This window comes from Nannobrachium achirus (genome assembly GCF_963921795.1).
Source record: "Nannobrachium achirus genome assembly, chromosome: 13".
Classification (NCBI taxonomy): domain Eukaryota; kingdom Metazoa; phylum Chordata; class Actinopteri; order Myctophiformes; family Myctophidae; genus Nannobrachium; species Nannobrachium achirus.
Window position 1 is genome coordinate 57,322,183 of NC_137833.1, and position 13,496 is coordinate 57,335,678.

A 13,496-nucleotide genomic window follows, 5' to 3' on the forward strand; every position below is an offset into this window, starting at 1 on the left:
TACTTTTACCCATGTACATTTTGAATTCCAGACTTTAACTTGTAACAAAGTATTTCAACAAAAAAATCGCAGTACGTTTTCCTCCACTGAGAACGGAGAGACAGAGACTAGAGAGTACTATGAGTATGATCACAGCAGCTGCAGCCCATGGCCATGAACAAGCCTTTATTCTCCAACAATGTTGCACGCATGCAGAGAATAGCAGACCTCCAAGCTCAGAGTCACTACCAGGGGCATAGTTCTGCCGATTTAAAATGACTCCAATACGGAAGTAAAACTTCCTATGATTGGCCGCTAGTTGCGCTGTTTCCCCCCCCCCCCCCCCCCGGCCGGTTGCAAAAAGAATTGTTCTCCATTGGATCCCATTCATTTTCCCCTTTCGTGTTCTAGCCTTAATTAACATTTTCATGAATACTTTATGGTTCCTATCGCTAGTTAAAAATTGCCTTTCAATCACCATCATATGCGTTTTGTCGAAATTTGGTCAATTTATTTTAAAATGGATGATAAAGTTCTGATCCCAGATCAGCCTTTGCCCAAATCAGCTCATCAGCGTCGATCGCAATACGACGCACTGTTAGCTTGTAGGTCGTTTTCTTTGTACAACGGCGTATAAACATTGTTAGGCCTACAATATAAAACTATTATACAAACCCAGGTTACACTGTACAATATAGGCTGACGCTCTTAATCCAGAGCTATTAAAATGAGTGAGGACATAAATAAACACACATATAGGCTATTCTGTATAATTATATAAACTAGCCCTTACCCGTTCAAAGATATGAGCTCCGAAATGATGTGCAGTGTGCACTGTGCACACAGTATGAGGGATGGAAAGTAACTTTAACTGGTGCTTGCATGATAATATGTAGGAGCATCAATGTAAGAAATACCCGTTTCGTTTAATGGCTACAGAGATACTGTGTACCGATCTGCATGATTTTTGGACAAAATCTGTAACAGGGCCAGACAACCGATCCCCAGCCCGCCACCCGCCTGCACGCACACACACACACACACACACACACACACACACACACACACACACACACACACACACACACACACACACACACACACACACACACACACACACAGCTGGTTAAACATGTTGCCTCATGCTAGATGCAGAATAGACATGCCTCAAGCTAGATGCAGAATAGATATAGATACACCATAAAAATGCTAATATACAGCATATGATTTGTGAAAGTGACAAACGGGCTTCACAGTTATGTCAGGTGTGTTCATATGCTAATGTTGATGCGATTTCAGATCAATTGCTCCAGCCACTGAAGAGAAACGCTGTGACAGACACTCAGACAGACAGACAGACAGACAGACAGACAGACAGACAGACAGACAGACAGACAGACAGACACTCACTCAGACAGACATTCGGAAAATTATATGTTTGATGTTAAAACATAGTTTTTGTTAATACGCCTATAATTTATTTACTCTTATAGACATATCAGCCACACGACTTGGTATTTATTTATTATGAAGGCTATACCTGCCCGATTGTGTAACAACTTATGAGAGCCTGCCCTATATAATGCCACCAAAACAATGCGTCTTTATTTTTTTTCTCGTCATGATTTGTGCAAGTATGGCATGCCACATCAATCCGTGATCGACATGAGCCTACAGATTATCAGTGGCCACTGCCGCCACTCACAGCTAAAATAGCCTATGTTCTAAGCCAATGGAAGCCTATATTATTTTATGAACTCGTCTTTAACATTGGCATATGGCATTCTTGATAATTTGTCATGTATGCCTACCACAGACTTACTTTACATTAGGCCTACTTCAGACCATTTATCAAATATTTCATGTAACATTTTGGAAACTGAAAACAGCACTTTTTACATAAGTTGCATGTCCTGCTATCCTGTGTATCCCTTGGCATACCTCATCCTGTTGTTGGAGCCAGCTGAGTATGGGAGTTCTTGGTCGGGAGCTCTTTTGGAATTTGAAGTGGGTCATAGCAGGCTTCGGCGACGTGATGTTATGGCATTTAATATCTGGCTTTTTGTAGGTTTAGAACGGCTAGTATAATAATGTATTTCCCCCAAGTAACCACTCGTATATAAAGTGGTATAGCCTATAATAGAATATAAAACTAAACAAAAGAAACACTCAACATTTAGCACCTCGCCAAATGGTATTAATTAATACATTTGAAAACGACACTGAGGCTACAGTATAATTGTCAATAGAACAGTCAAACAAAGTTAGCACTTACATTCACACATACACATTTCACACAAATTGGCATAGGAACGCACACAAATAGGCATTGGTTGATCTCACATTTTATTTCCAAAATATAAACCAGATTGAAATTGACTGAATCAAAGAGGAGGAATAGGCTGATTGATGTAGGCTACTACTGTAAATACCTCAATCAAACAAAAATGACACGAATCAAGCGCATTTACGTTAACGATCGCTGATTGATATAACCTCTTTAATATGTAGGAATAATTAACCCACGATACTGCATAATGTCAGCTCAATAATTAGTTCACCAATCAATTCATTAATCCAGCTTCTCGCTACTGTAGCCTACTTAGCATGTCACAATCATAGACTGTAGTCACAATGGACAATTCATATGCATATTGCATCCATTCCTACATTAATCGCATTGTTAACATAGGTGTCACATTGACATTGTTGATAGCTTTTGTTAAGAGGTGTGAATGAAAACTATTAGTGCAACTTCAGTCCTATAAACATCACAAATCCCTGTTAATAAATATGAATAAACCCATGCATATTTCTCTGGACGAATGCCTCTTTGCTTTGTGAAAAGTCTAGTGGACAACTGGATTATTATAAGACCCTGCAGAACTGCACGGGCAATTTCAAAAGTAGAGTCCTCAACAAGGCTTCCAATGCGGGGTACAGAGTCCTAGACGGCCCGGTCAGGTTAGCAGCGGCTGCAGTCCAAGCATTCGGTGCACAAATCTCCGTGGTAAAATCAAAAAGTTTTTCGGACATTTACTGTCACTGCGGTCCGTCTGTGTCAGCCATACTGGATTTGTTTTTCGCTGGCTGGCTTGTGGGCGGTCCACGTTTTCTTCCTCGTCTGCTATATTTTCGGCAGACCTCAACACATTCTCCCGAGTATCCTTGCGTTTCACGTGACCGTTGGCAGCCAATAGCATCTCTGGTGGCATTACAATTCTATTTATTTCTATGATGGCGACACCCATTTCAAGGGGTGGAAAAGGGCCATTCGCGCTGCATAGAAACCAATGGCTTCGCTTCGTCCATATTTTTCTACAGTCTATGGTCACTACGGGCACGCCCACGACGTGATGTGAGCTTGTAGGCTATAGTATGACTGAAGCGTGTACAGCCGGCTGTTCTCAGCGGGCAATGCCGTTGTGGCCGGGTGACGTCTCACCAGCCAACACAGAAGAGGTACGAATGAACTGAAACCCGCGCTAAGCGCACCCCAAAACAACACATTTAGGGAATTGATTACATTTTAGGCACCTGCGCATGAAGTCTCAAATTTGGTAAACAAGAAATCTGTCTATATAATGCTGCGCTCATACTGTATATTAGGCTATAGCCTAATTTGAAAACTACCCAGTAGCATTTGGGAAGGCATAGCCTCCCCTATGCTCTGGCATCACATCACACTGATACGCTACAGTAAATACAATATGTGATCCATCATGGCTGCTAGGGAATTATCACGTCCACTTACACAATCATTGAGTGTCAAACTGGTGTAAACACAGACTGGAAGGTTTGCTGGTTCCCCAGCCCACCAGCACCAGCAGTTTGTTGTCTGTTTCATTTGGTCAATAAGGCTGATATCATGGTAACCCACACTGACTAGAAACATATAATAAAAAATAATAAGAAGCGATAAAATATTGATATATTATGTGTTCTTTTTTTTTTTTTTAAAGAAGATGAAGTCCGCACACTGGTGGCTCGCTCCCAAAGTTAATTATTTATTAACTATAACATTAAAATCAACAACGTTTCGACGCCCTTCGGCGTCTTCATCAGGTCTAAAGTGAATGACACAATAGGCTAGCCAGTTATATGGAACCGGAGGAAGTTCATCAGTACACATGTGTAGCAGCTGGGTAGACACACCCATCTAGTCTAATAACACTGCCCTTTTAAAAATCAGAGGATCTGGGCTAGTGACAATATTTATAAACAGTCTACCAGTGTAGCCGGTTAAAGCTATAAAATAGCCAAACAATGTAAACAAAATAACATGTGTAAAAAACACAGAGTCCCTCAGTATACGCCTAAAGAAAAGACCAAAACAAAATATATAAACAGTACACAAAATTTAATCAGATGAGTAAAGGCAATAATAAAAGACGTTAACATCAGAAAAACAACACATATGTACACACAGATAGAACAAAATATATAAATAAATATATACAGAGGAAGGAAAACATGTCACAAAAAAGGCTTGATGTCAAATTCTTCATTGAGTCCACAGGGGGCCATAGTGTTAAGTGTATATATATAGTAGGCTTCCCTTTGAAGGAGGAGGCGATTGTGGTCAGCACCCCGGGGAAGTTTTTTACTTTTACTATAACTACCAGGTGTGTCTGTCTGTCTGTCTGTCTGTCTGTCTGTCTGTCTGTCTGTCTGTCTGTCTGTCTGTCCTCTCTGTCAGTTTGCTGGATCATCTGTTGTTAGTCTCGCGTGGCCAGACTGTTGACTCCGCGATTTGGAAATGCTCCCGTCATACAGTCTGGTGCATCGAGAGAAGAACGATGAGTACCGGTTAAAGCGGAAGTGAAGCCTCCTCGTCACTTCCGTTTCCGTCTCACATCGCACACATTTATCATTATATAAATTAAAATCGTACAAGCATCTTTAGCTTGCTGCTTAGCAGAAATTAAAAATGTAAATATATTTGAATGCTAATGCCCGTTTCCATTACTCGCCGTTCGGGAGCTGCTGTTCCAGACTCTATATAGCATTCAGAGATTGTGGAATAGTTGTCTGGCTACGCAAGACTAATCTGTTGTTAACTTGTTGCTTCCTGTTTCCTGTCAGTTAGCTTCCTGTTGGAAGATGACCATGATTTACTTCACATTATTCCTGCCTGCCTGTTCTTTCCATCTCTTTGGTCCCTCCTCCAAAACTCTGATAATCAATCCAGATATGTAATCTTTAATTACAGACTTGCTGGCTGTAACATCACACAGACAGGATTTGACATCCTGCTCTCAGCTCTCAGATCTAATCTTTCCCATTTGAGAGAATTGGACATCAGTTTCAACTGCCTGCAGGAATCACAAGTGGAGCAACTCTCTGCTCTACTGAAGAGTGAAGAGTGTAGACTGCAGATCCTGAGGTAAATAAATAGTGTGTTTTCTCTCTGTGTGGATCTCTACTTGAACATCAACAGCACTTTGTTAAATATGGATTTCTCTGCAGGTTGTCAGGCTGTGGGCTCACAGAGGAAGGCTGTTCTTCTCTGGCTTCAGCTCTGACCTTCAACCCCTCCCATCTGAAACAGCTGGACTTGAACTTCAGCCACTTAGGAGGCTCTGGTCTGAAGAAGCTCTCTGCTGCACTGGAGACTCTGAAGTGAGTAGACTTGGACTGTGTCCATGTTGGTGTTGGTTAGTGGAGTGTTTCCTTACAATGTTGAACTGGAGACTCTGAAGTGAATAGAGTAGACTAGGTGTGTGTGTGTGTGTGTGTGTGTGTGTGTGTGTGTGTGTGTGTGTGTGTGTGTGTGTGTGTGTGTGTGCGCGTGCGCGTGCGTGCGTGCGTGCGTGCGTGCGTGCGTGCGTGTGTGCGTGCACGTGCGACATAGCAAAAGGAACAGAACTATGTCAGCTAGTGGAGACAGTGTGTTAGACAGTCAGACATTGATTCATTGTTGTTCTATTTCCTACAGTGTGAATCATGGAGGAGAACACTGGATTAAACCTCAACTCCTTACAAGATGTGAGTGTCTGTCTGTCTGTCTGTCTGTCTGTCTGTCTGTCTGTCTGTCTGTCTGTCTGTCTGTCTGTCTGTCTGTCACATTGACATTTTATACACAGTTTTATACAGTGTTTTATACTGTGTTGGCCCCTCCCTCCTTGTATTCAGAGGATATTATAAAAACCTTCATCAATGTGTTTAGTAACACAATCCAAAACATTGAAATTCAACCCCTCCAGGGCAGTGGTTCTAAACTGGGGTTCGGGACCCCTAGAGAGACCATTTAAAACACCATTTAGGGCCCAAAAGTATTTTATGCTTTAACTATTGAAAGATAGCAGATATACTAGCTCACAGCGCGGCACCGAGTGCCGCGTTGCGTGCTTGTAGAGCTGCTATTTTTTTAAAGTCGCTAAAATGTGTGCAAATCTTTGAATATATGTATTTTGTGAATCAAGTTTTGCTTCTGAGGGGTCCCTGGAACTAAATATATTGAGATGGGGGTCCGTGGCCAAATACATATCATTTTGGGGGTCCTTCACATGAAAAGGTTTGAGCACCACTGACATAGAAACAAAGGGTTTTCAAAAAAATATTTTGAAGGATTTCACAATTTTTCAAAAATAGCAGATCTACAAGCTCGCAGAGCGGCACTCGGTGCCACACGGTGAGCTTGTATATCTGCTATTTTTCAATAGTTAAAGCACAACATAATGCGTAATAATACGTTCCCAGTCTAAATGGGTTAAAGTGAATCCTTGTACGCAGGGCCCAGAATTTGGTGTGACACCCCTGCCTAGGGGAGTTTCAACCTTTTGAAATGTGTTACTAAACATCTTTACAATCACATTAGTGAGGAAATGTCTTGAGAAGGAATTTATTAAATTAAATGTGTTACTAGACATCTTTACAATCACATTAGTGAGGAAATGTCTTGAGAAGGAATTTATTAAATGAAATGTGTTACTAGACATATTTACAAACACATTAGTGAGGAAATGTCTTGAGAAGGAATTTATTCCATGTTTGAACATTTTTCTATCCTGAAAGTGTTACTCCAGTAAATACGCAAGTATTAAATGTACAAATTACAACTACAGCAATTTTTATATTCCATCAATGCATTGTTGTATTGAAATTAAAAACATTTCCCCCCAAAAATGCATTAAAACAGAACTGCTTAAATATAGTGAAAATAGCCAATCTACAAGCTCACAATGCACCACAGTGTGAGGCGTTGTGAGCTTGTAGATCTGCTATTTTCACTATATTTGAAATAAGGCTTAAGCGGTTAACCCATTAAGATCTGAGATCCGCCCGCCCAAATATCAGATCTACAACTCACAACCACACATGTTCCTCAAAGAACCTTCTTTGAACCATTAACCATTTAAACCCTGCGTCCCAATGTTGGACATGTCTCAATACGTGAACATTTACCGTAAATAGCAGATCTACAAGCTCTCAACACATCGTGCTGCGACGTGTTGTGAACGTGTAGATCGGCTATTTTGGAGTGTGGAGGGTATAGAGCCCTGGGAGACACCGGTCAATGAAGGGTTAAAGTGGTTGATGCTTCTCAAAGTGTGGTCCTGGGACCCCTAGGGGTCCTTAGGGAGTTCCAGGGGGTCCCCAGCAAAATGTTTAATACAGCATCACTCATTTGAACCACTTTATCCATATTTTACACCTTGGCTATTTACAAATTGCAGATCTACAAGCTCACAGCGCATGTGTCTAGGTGTGTGTCAAGGACCCCCATCTGAAAAAAGTTTGTGCCAGACACAACATTTTCCCAATATTCTTCATTTGAAAATAGCAGATCTACAAGCTCACAACGTCCCGCAATGTGGCGCGTTTTGACCTTGTAGATCGTCTATTTTCAAATTGTCAATCGTTCAGCAGTAAATGGTTGTTGGGGACCCCCTGGAACCCCCTTGAGAACCACTGTATTCATGATCTATAAATCTGTATAATATTCATGTTTAAATGTGTTAGACACACAGAGCCCCCCCCCCCCCCCCCCCCCCCCCCCCCCATCGCTATGGAAACCAAACTATACACCTTGCCTGTGTGTGTGTGTGTGTGTGTGTGTGTGTGTGTGTGTGTGTGTGTGTGTGTGTGTGTGTGTGTGTGTGTGTGTGTGTGTGTGTGTGTGTGTGTGCGCCTGTGCGTGTGTGTGTGTGTGTCACTCAGTGAATATGTATTTAATGTTTACTGTGTTGTTTTCTCATCAGATTCTCATCGTCTCACACTGGACTCAAACACAGCAAACAGATTCCTCTCTCTCTCTGAGAACAACAGGAAGGCGACTCGGGTGGAACAGCCTCATTCATATCCTGATCATCCTCACAGGTTTGATAGACGGGTCCAGGTTCTGTGTACAGAGGGTCTGACTGGACGCTGTTACTGGGAGGTAGAGAGGAGTGGAACGGTTAGGATAGCAGTAACTTACAGAGGAATCAGTAGGAAAGGAGAGGGTGAGGAATGTGAGCTTGGATACAATAAAATGTCATGGAGTCTGTGGTGTTATGATGGTAACCATGGTAACGTATACGCTGTCACACACAATAGTAAGCCCACTTACCTTCCTAATCGTCCCTCTGACTCCAACAGAGTAGCAGTGTATCTGGACTGTCCTGGTGGGACTCTGTCCTTCTATGAAGTGTCCTCACTGAAACTGACACACCTCTACACCGTCCAGACCACATTTACTGAACCTCTCTATGCTGGGTTCTATATAAACCGTGACTCCTCTGTGTCTCTGTGTGAGGACAGACAGACAGACAGGCTGTGAGGACAGACAGACAGACAGACAGACAGACAGACAGACAGACAGACAGACAGACAGACAGACAGACAGACAGGGTGTTCATAATGTATCATAATGTAATAATCAGGAACGGGGGGTGGGTGGGGGGGGGGGATGTTTATAGAATCAATATGGTTTGGTTTCCATAGCGATGGGGGGGGGGGGGGGGGGGGGGTGTGTAACACATTTAAACATGAATATTGTACAGATTTATAGATCATGATATCATCATACAGTGGTTCTCAAAGTGCAGGGTCCGGGGACCCCCAGGGGTCCTTGAAGGGGTTCCAGGGGGTCCCCAGCAACATTCATGTATATAGCATCAAAATCTGTGTAACCACTTTAACCATTTACTGTATAAATTGACTGTTTGAAAATAGACGATCTACAAGCACACAACATGTCGCATCACGGCGTGTTGTGAACTTGTAGATCTGCTATTTTCAAAAAATGAATCTTGTAAAAATGGAGTCTCTGGAACAAACTGTTCAGATTGACATGAAAAGGTTTGTTCTCAACCTGTGGGTCTGGACCCCCAGGGGGACCCCCACCTGGGGACCCACAGAAGGACCCCCAGGGGGTCCCCAGATGACACTGAAGTGACAATGAAAGAACTTTTAAAAGTAATCAAAGTATAAACTGGTCAAACATTGGACAAATTGTCAAATAACATAAAGAGGCAAATATTGTGAAAATAGACGATCTACAAGCTCACAACGCCTCGCAACGTGGAACTGAGTCAAACTAAATGTAATGCTTCAACTCTACAATTTACACTTTGTTTGAACTGGGGGGTCCCCAGTTCATATATGATTATTTTGGGGGTCGTGTCCTTTAAAGTGTGAGAACATCTGCTCTAGAACAGGGGTCTTCAACGTTTTCAAGTCAAGGACCCCTTAGCAGAGAGAGAGATGAAGCAGGGACCCCTTAGCAGAGAGAGATATGAAGCAGGGACCCCTTAGCAGAGAGAGAGATGAAGCAGAGACCCCTTAGCAGAGAGAGATGAAGCAGGGACCCCTTAGCAGAGAGAGATGAAGCAGGGACCCCTTAGTAGAGAGAGATGAAGCAGGGACCCCTTAGCAGAGAGAGAGATGAAGCAGGGACCCCTTAGCAGAGAGAGAGATGAAGCAGGGACCCCTTAGCAGAGAGAGATGAACCCCTTAGCTGAGAGAGATGAAGCAGGGACCCCTTAGCTGAGAGAGATGAAGCAGGGACCCCCTCTACATATTGTAAATGTGTGATGGAGATTCTCATGGATTTCATAGATAGATTCATAGACTTGTTTGACACTTAACCAATTAAAATCTTAAATCGTCGATACTTAGTAAACTTGACCTTTCACTCTGTACTTGGTCTGCTCTTTTTTACCTCTAAGCCAAACCTTTTTGCCAAGCTGGACGGGCAGGGTGCCTCGCAGCGCGAGGCGTTGAGAGCTTGTAGATCTGCTATTTTTGGCTACAGTTCTCCTCAGAATAAGGATGTGAGGGTTCAAGTTGTTCATTTAAAATAATTATCCTATCACATAAGGATTTGGAGGACCCCCTGTAGTAACTCTGAGGACCCCCTGTTGAAGACCCCTGCTCATTTAAACATGAATACTGTAAAGTTTTATTGATAATGAAAACAAAAATAAAATTACTCTAATGAAGGGTTTTGAAAATCATGTACTTTTGTTTTGTTTTGTTTGTTTGTTTTTACCTATAAGATGTAATAATAAAATGTAAAACATTTATATTTACTCATATTTTCAATAAAATGAAACCATTGCTATTCTATTTACATTGTGCCAAAGTTACATTAAACCATGATACAATGTTTTGATAAAAACAACAATAAAATATTATAAAATAAAAACATTTTGAATGTAACTTTTTTAAGTGAGGGTTATTCTGTACGCACACTCGCGCACATACACACACGCGCATACGCAGTAATCATTAGTGTGTGTTCAGTAACCGTGTTAAATAGCTCTATATTGTGACAGTAATCATTGCTATAGAGTGTTTGTTCAGTAACAGTGTTAAATAGCTCTATTTTGTGACAGTAATCGTTGCTATAGAGTGTTTGTTCAGTAACAGTGTTAAATAGCTCTATATTGTGACAGTAATCATCGCTATAGAGTGTTCAGTAACAGTGTTAAATAGCTCTATTGTGACAGTAATCATTGCTATAGAGTGTTCAGTAACAGTGTTAAATAGCTCTATATAGTGACAGTAATCGTTGCTATAGAGTGTTTGTTCAGTAACAGTGTTAAATAGCTCTATATTGTGACAGTAATCATTGCTATAGAGTGTTCAGTAACAGTGTTAAATAGCTCTATATTGTGACAGTAATCATTGCTATAGTGTTTGTTCAGTAAGTGTTAAACAGCTCTATATTGTGACAGTAATCATTGCTATAGAGTGTTCAGTAACAGTGTTAAATAGCTCTATATTGTGACAGTAATCATTGAGTGTTTGTTCAGTAACAGTGTTAAATAGCTCTATAAATGGGGCTACATTGACCCCTAGGGGTACTCAGAGGTACTACAGAGGGTATGTGAAAGAAAGTATGAAATGCAGTTGTATTTAATTATGAAACATTACAGTTTTTTTCGATTGCTAAAACACATTTTTCAAACATTTGGCACAATTTTCACAACCTTTACTTCTGTCCCCAATCGCTTGACTCAATTTGTTACTACTTTAGATTTCCTTATCATATTAGACTCTGACTTTCCTTCTTTACACTCTGATGTAAATTTCACATCACCTTGTTGTCAAAACACAAGACACACTTTTCAGGTTTGCACACACTTCTCACATAAAATCTCAAAGCATCAATCCACAACACACAAATATTCAAATCTCTAAACTTTCGGGTCAGGCGAGCAATTCAGAGCCAGGTCCCACTGCTTCAGGCCATGGAGGAGGCTTGTGGAGATGTGGGCTTTGAGGCCTGTCAGGGCTTCATGCGGCACTCTAGGCCAGGGGTTTTCAAAGTGGGTGATGGGGCACCCATCACCCACGCGTCGCGATGCGAGGCGTTGTGTGTTTGGAGTGTTTGGGGGTAAACGTTTGGACCTACAGTCAATAAAATGTTTTGTCTGCATATTTGTGTGCTGTTTTATGTTTGTCTATGAGATTAGTGGGCATACACTGGGTCATTTTACAAAAAGGGAATTGGTTCATTTACCAGAGTAATTGACATTCATTCAGTGTGTTCCATTTCGACAATTGTGTTTTCAATTTTGCTCTTCAGTGTTCTGTTCATGCTTGGTAGTAGTGGGCATACACTGGGTCATTTTACAAAAAGGGAATTGGTTCATTTACCAGAGTAATTGACATTCATTCAGTGTGTTCCATTTCGACAATTGTGTTTTCAATTTTGCTCTTCAGTGTTCTGTTCATGCTTGGTAGTGTTCAGCCAAAAGCTAGTTGTGTTTATTCAATGAATGCATGTGTGTGTCATGTGAAAATATGGCTGTGTTTACCAAATGAAAACACGAGTTCCATTTTGTGAACATGTTAAGAGATTTGATGGCAAAGAGTTGTTTTGCAAAGGGATGCCAGGGTTTAGCAATTTGTGTTTGATGTTTGGAGTTTTGTGTGTGCAGTTTTGAAACAAACGTACAGTTTTGAAAAATGTGTTTTAGCAATCGAAAAAAAATGTAAGAAACTTTGTGAGAACCTAAAGTTTTGAAACCTAAAGTTTCAAACCAAATGAAATAAAAAAAAGCTTGACTACACAACTGCTACAGAGTAGAAATTAATACTTATTTGCATATAACAATATATTTGCATAAATATCTTAACTCTTTCTGTGCGAAAACCGAATAATCTCGGTTCTTTTTTCCATTCCAATACTAATTTTTTAATCTATTTCGCTTACCCTGAGCTGCTAGTAGAAACGTGGGTGGTCCTGGCTCCTCCACCGCTTCCCAGCGAGCCATTCTACTTGTCCCGATGATTTATTCCATTGAAAATGGTTTAGAAAAAAGTTTAGAGCCCCCCCCAAAAAACGCTGTTTCAGCAAGACGTATTAAGGATTACAAGAACCGACATTATTCGGTTCCTTTAGTAAAATAAATTAAATAATCGGAGGCATCAACGATCGCCCCGGTCTAATTTAGCATCCTAGCACAAGGCCGCGATTCTGTTTACATGGCCCGTAATGGGAAGAAAAGGCCGCAGCACGCCGCCCACTCCAATAGAAAAACACATCTTTACAGCGGATTTTCTCCGGATTGTGTTCCGAGGCCAGCAGACAAGTTATTTTGGCGGCTGAATAACTTTAGATCGCTCTTCTAAAAAATTATATAGTGGATTGCTAACTGATAGCTAACTTCCTCCGGCTCGCTAGCATAGCACTCATTCGAGTGAAAAGCCAAGCCAGTTCAGGCTGGCGACCCGGATGTGATAGTGAATGCCTACGGGAGAATGGCTGGCACTCTAGCGGCACCTAGCGGCGCCCGGCAGCTATTGAGTTAATTGTAGGGTACTTTGAGTTTGATTCAGAAAGTACAGAAAGGGAAGTCAGAAAGGTTTGAGATGCACAGTGCACTGATAGACCAAACACTCTATATCAGGGGTCTTCAACATTTTCAGGCCAGGGACCCCTTAGTTGAGAGAGAGTTGAAGATGGACCCCTTAGTTGAGAGAGAGTTGAAGCAGGGACCCCTTAGTTGAGAGAGAGAGTTGAAGATGGACCCCTTAGTTGAGAGAGAGTTGAAGCAGGGACCCCTTAGTTGAGAGAGAGA

General features: G+C 41.5%; 1 protein-coding gene across 1 annotated transcript in view; it reads left to right on the forward strand.

The window, feature by feature from the left end:
- The window catches only part of LOC308297468 (protein NLRC3-like), a 37,599-nt gene extending 28,801 nt beyond the window's left edge, over positions 1 to 8,798 (forward strand). Inside the window, exons 6-9 of the mRNA XM_080740873.1 lie at positions 5,283 to 5,365; positions 5,449 to 5,601; positions 5,918 to 5,967; positions 8,184 to 8,798. Of these exons, the coding sequence (XP_080596999.1) occupies positions 5,283 to 5,365; positions 5,449 to 5,601; positions 5,918 to 5,967; positions 8,184 to 8,743 (846 nt within the window). The 3' untranslated portion in view covers positions 8,744 to 8,798. The remainder of the gene's footprint in view (positions 1 to 5,282; positions 5,366 to 5,448; positions 5,602 to 5,917; positions 5,968 to 8,183) is intronic.
- The last annotated feature ends 4,698 nt before the right edge of the window (positions 8,799 to 13,496 follow it).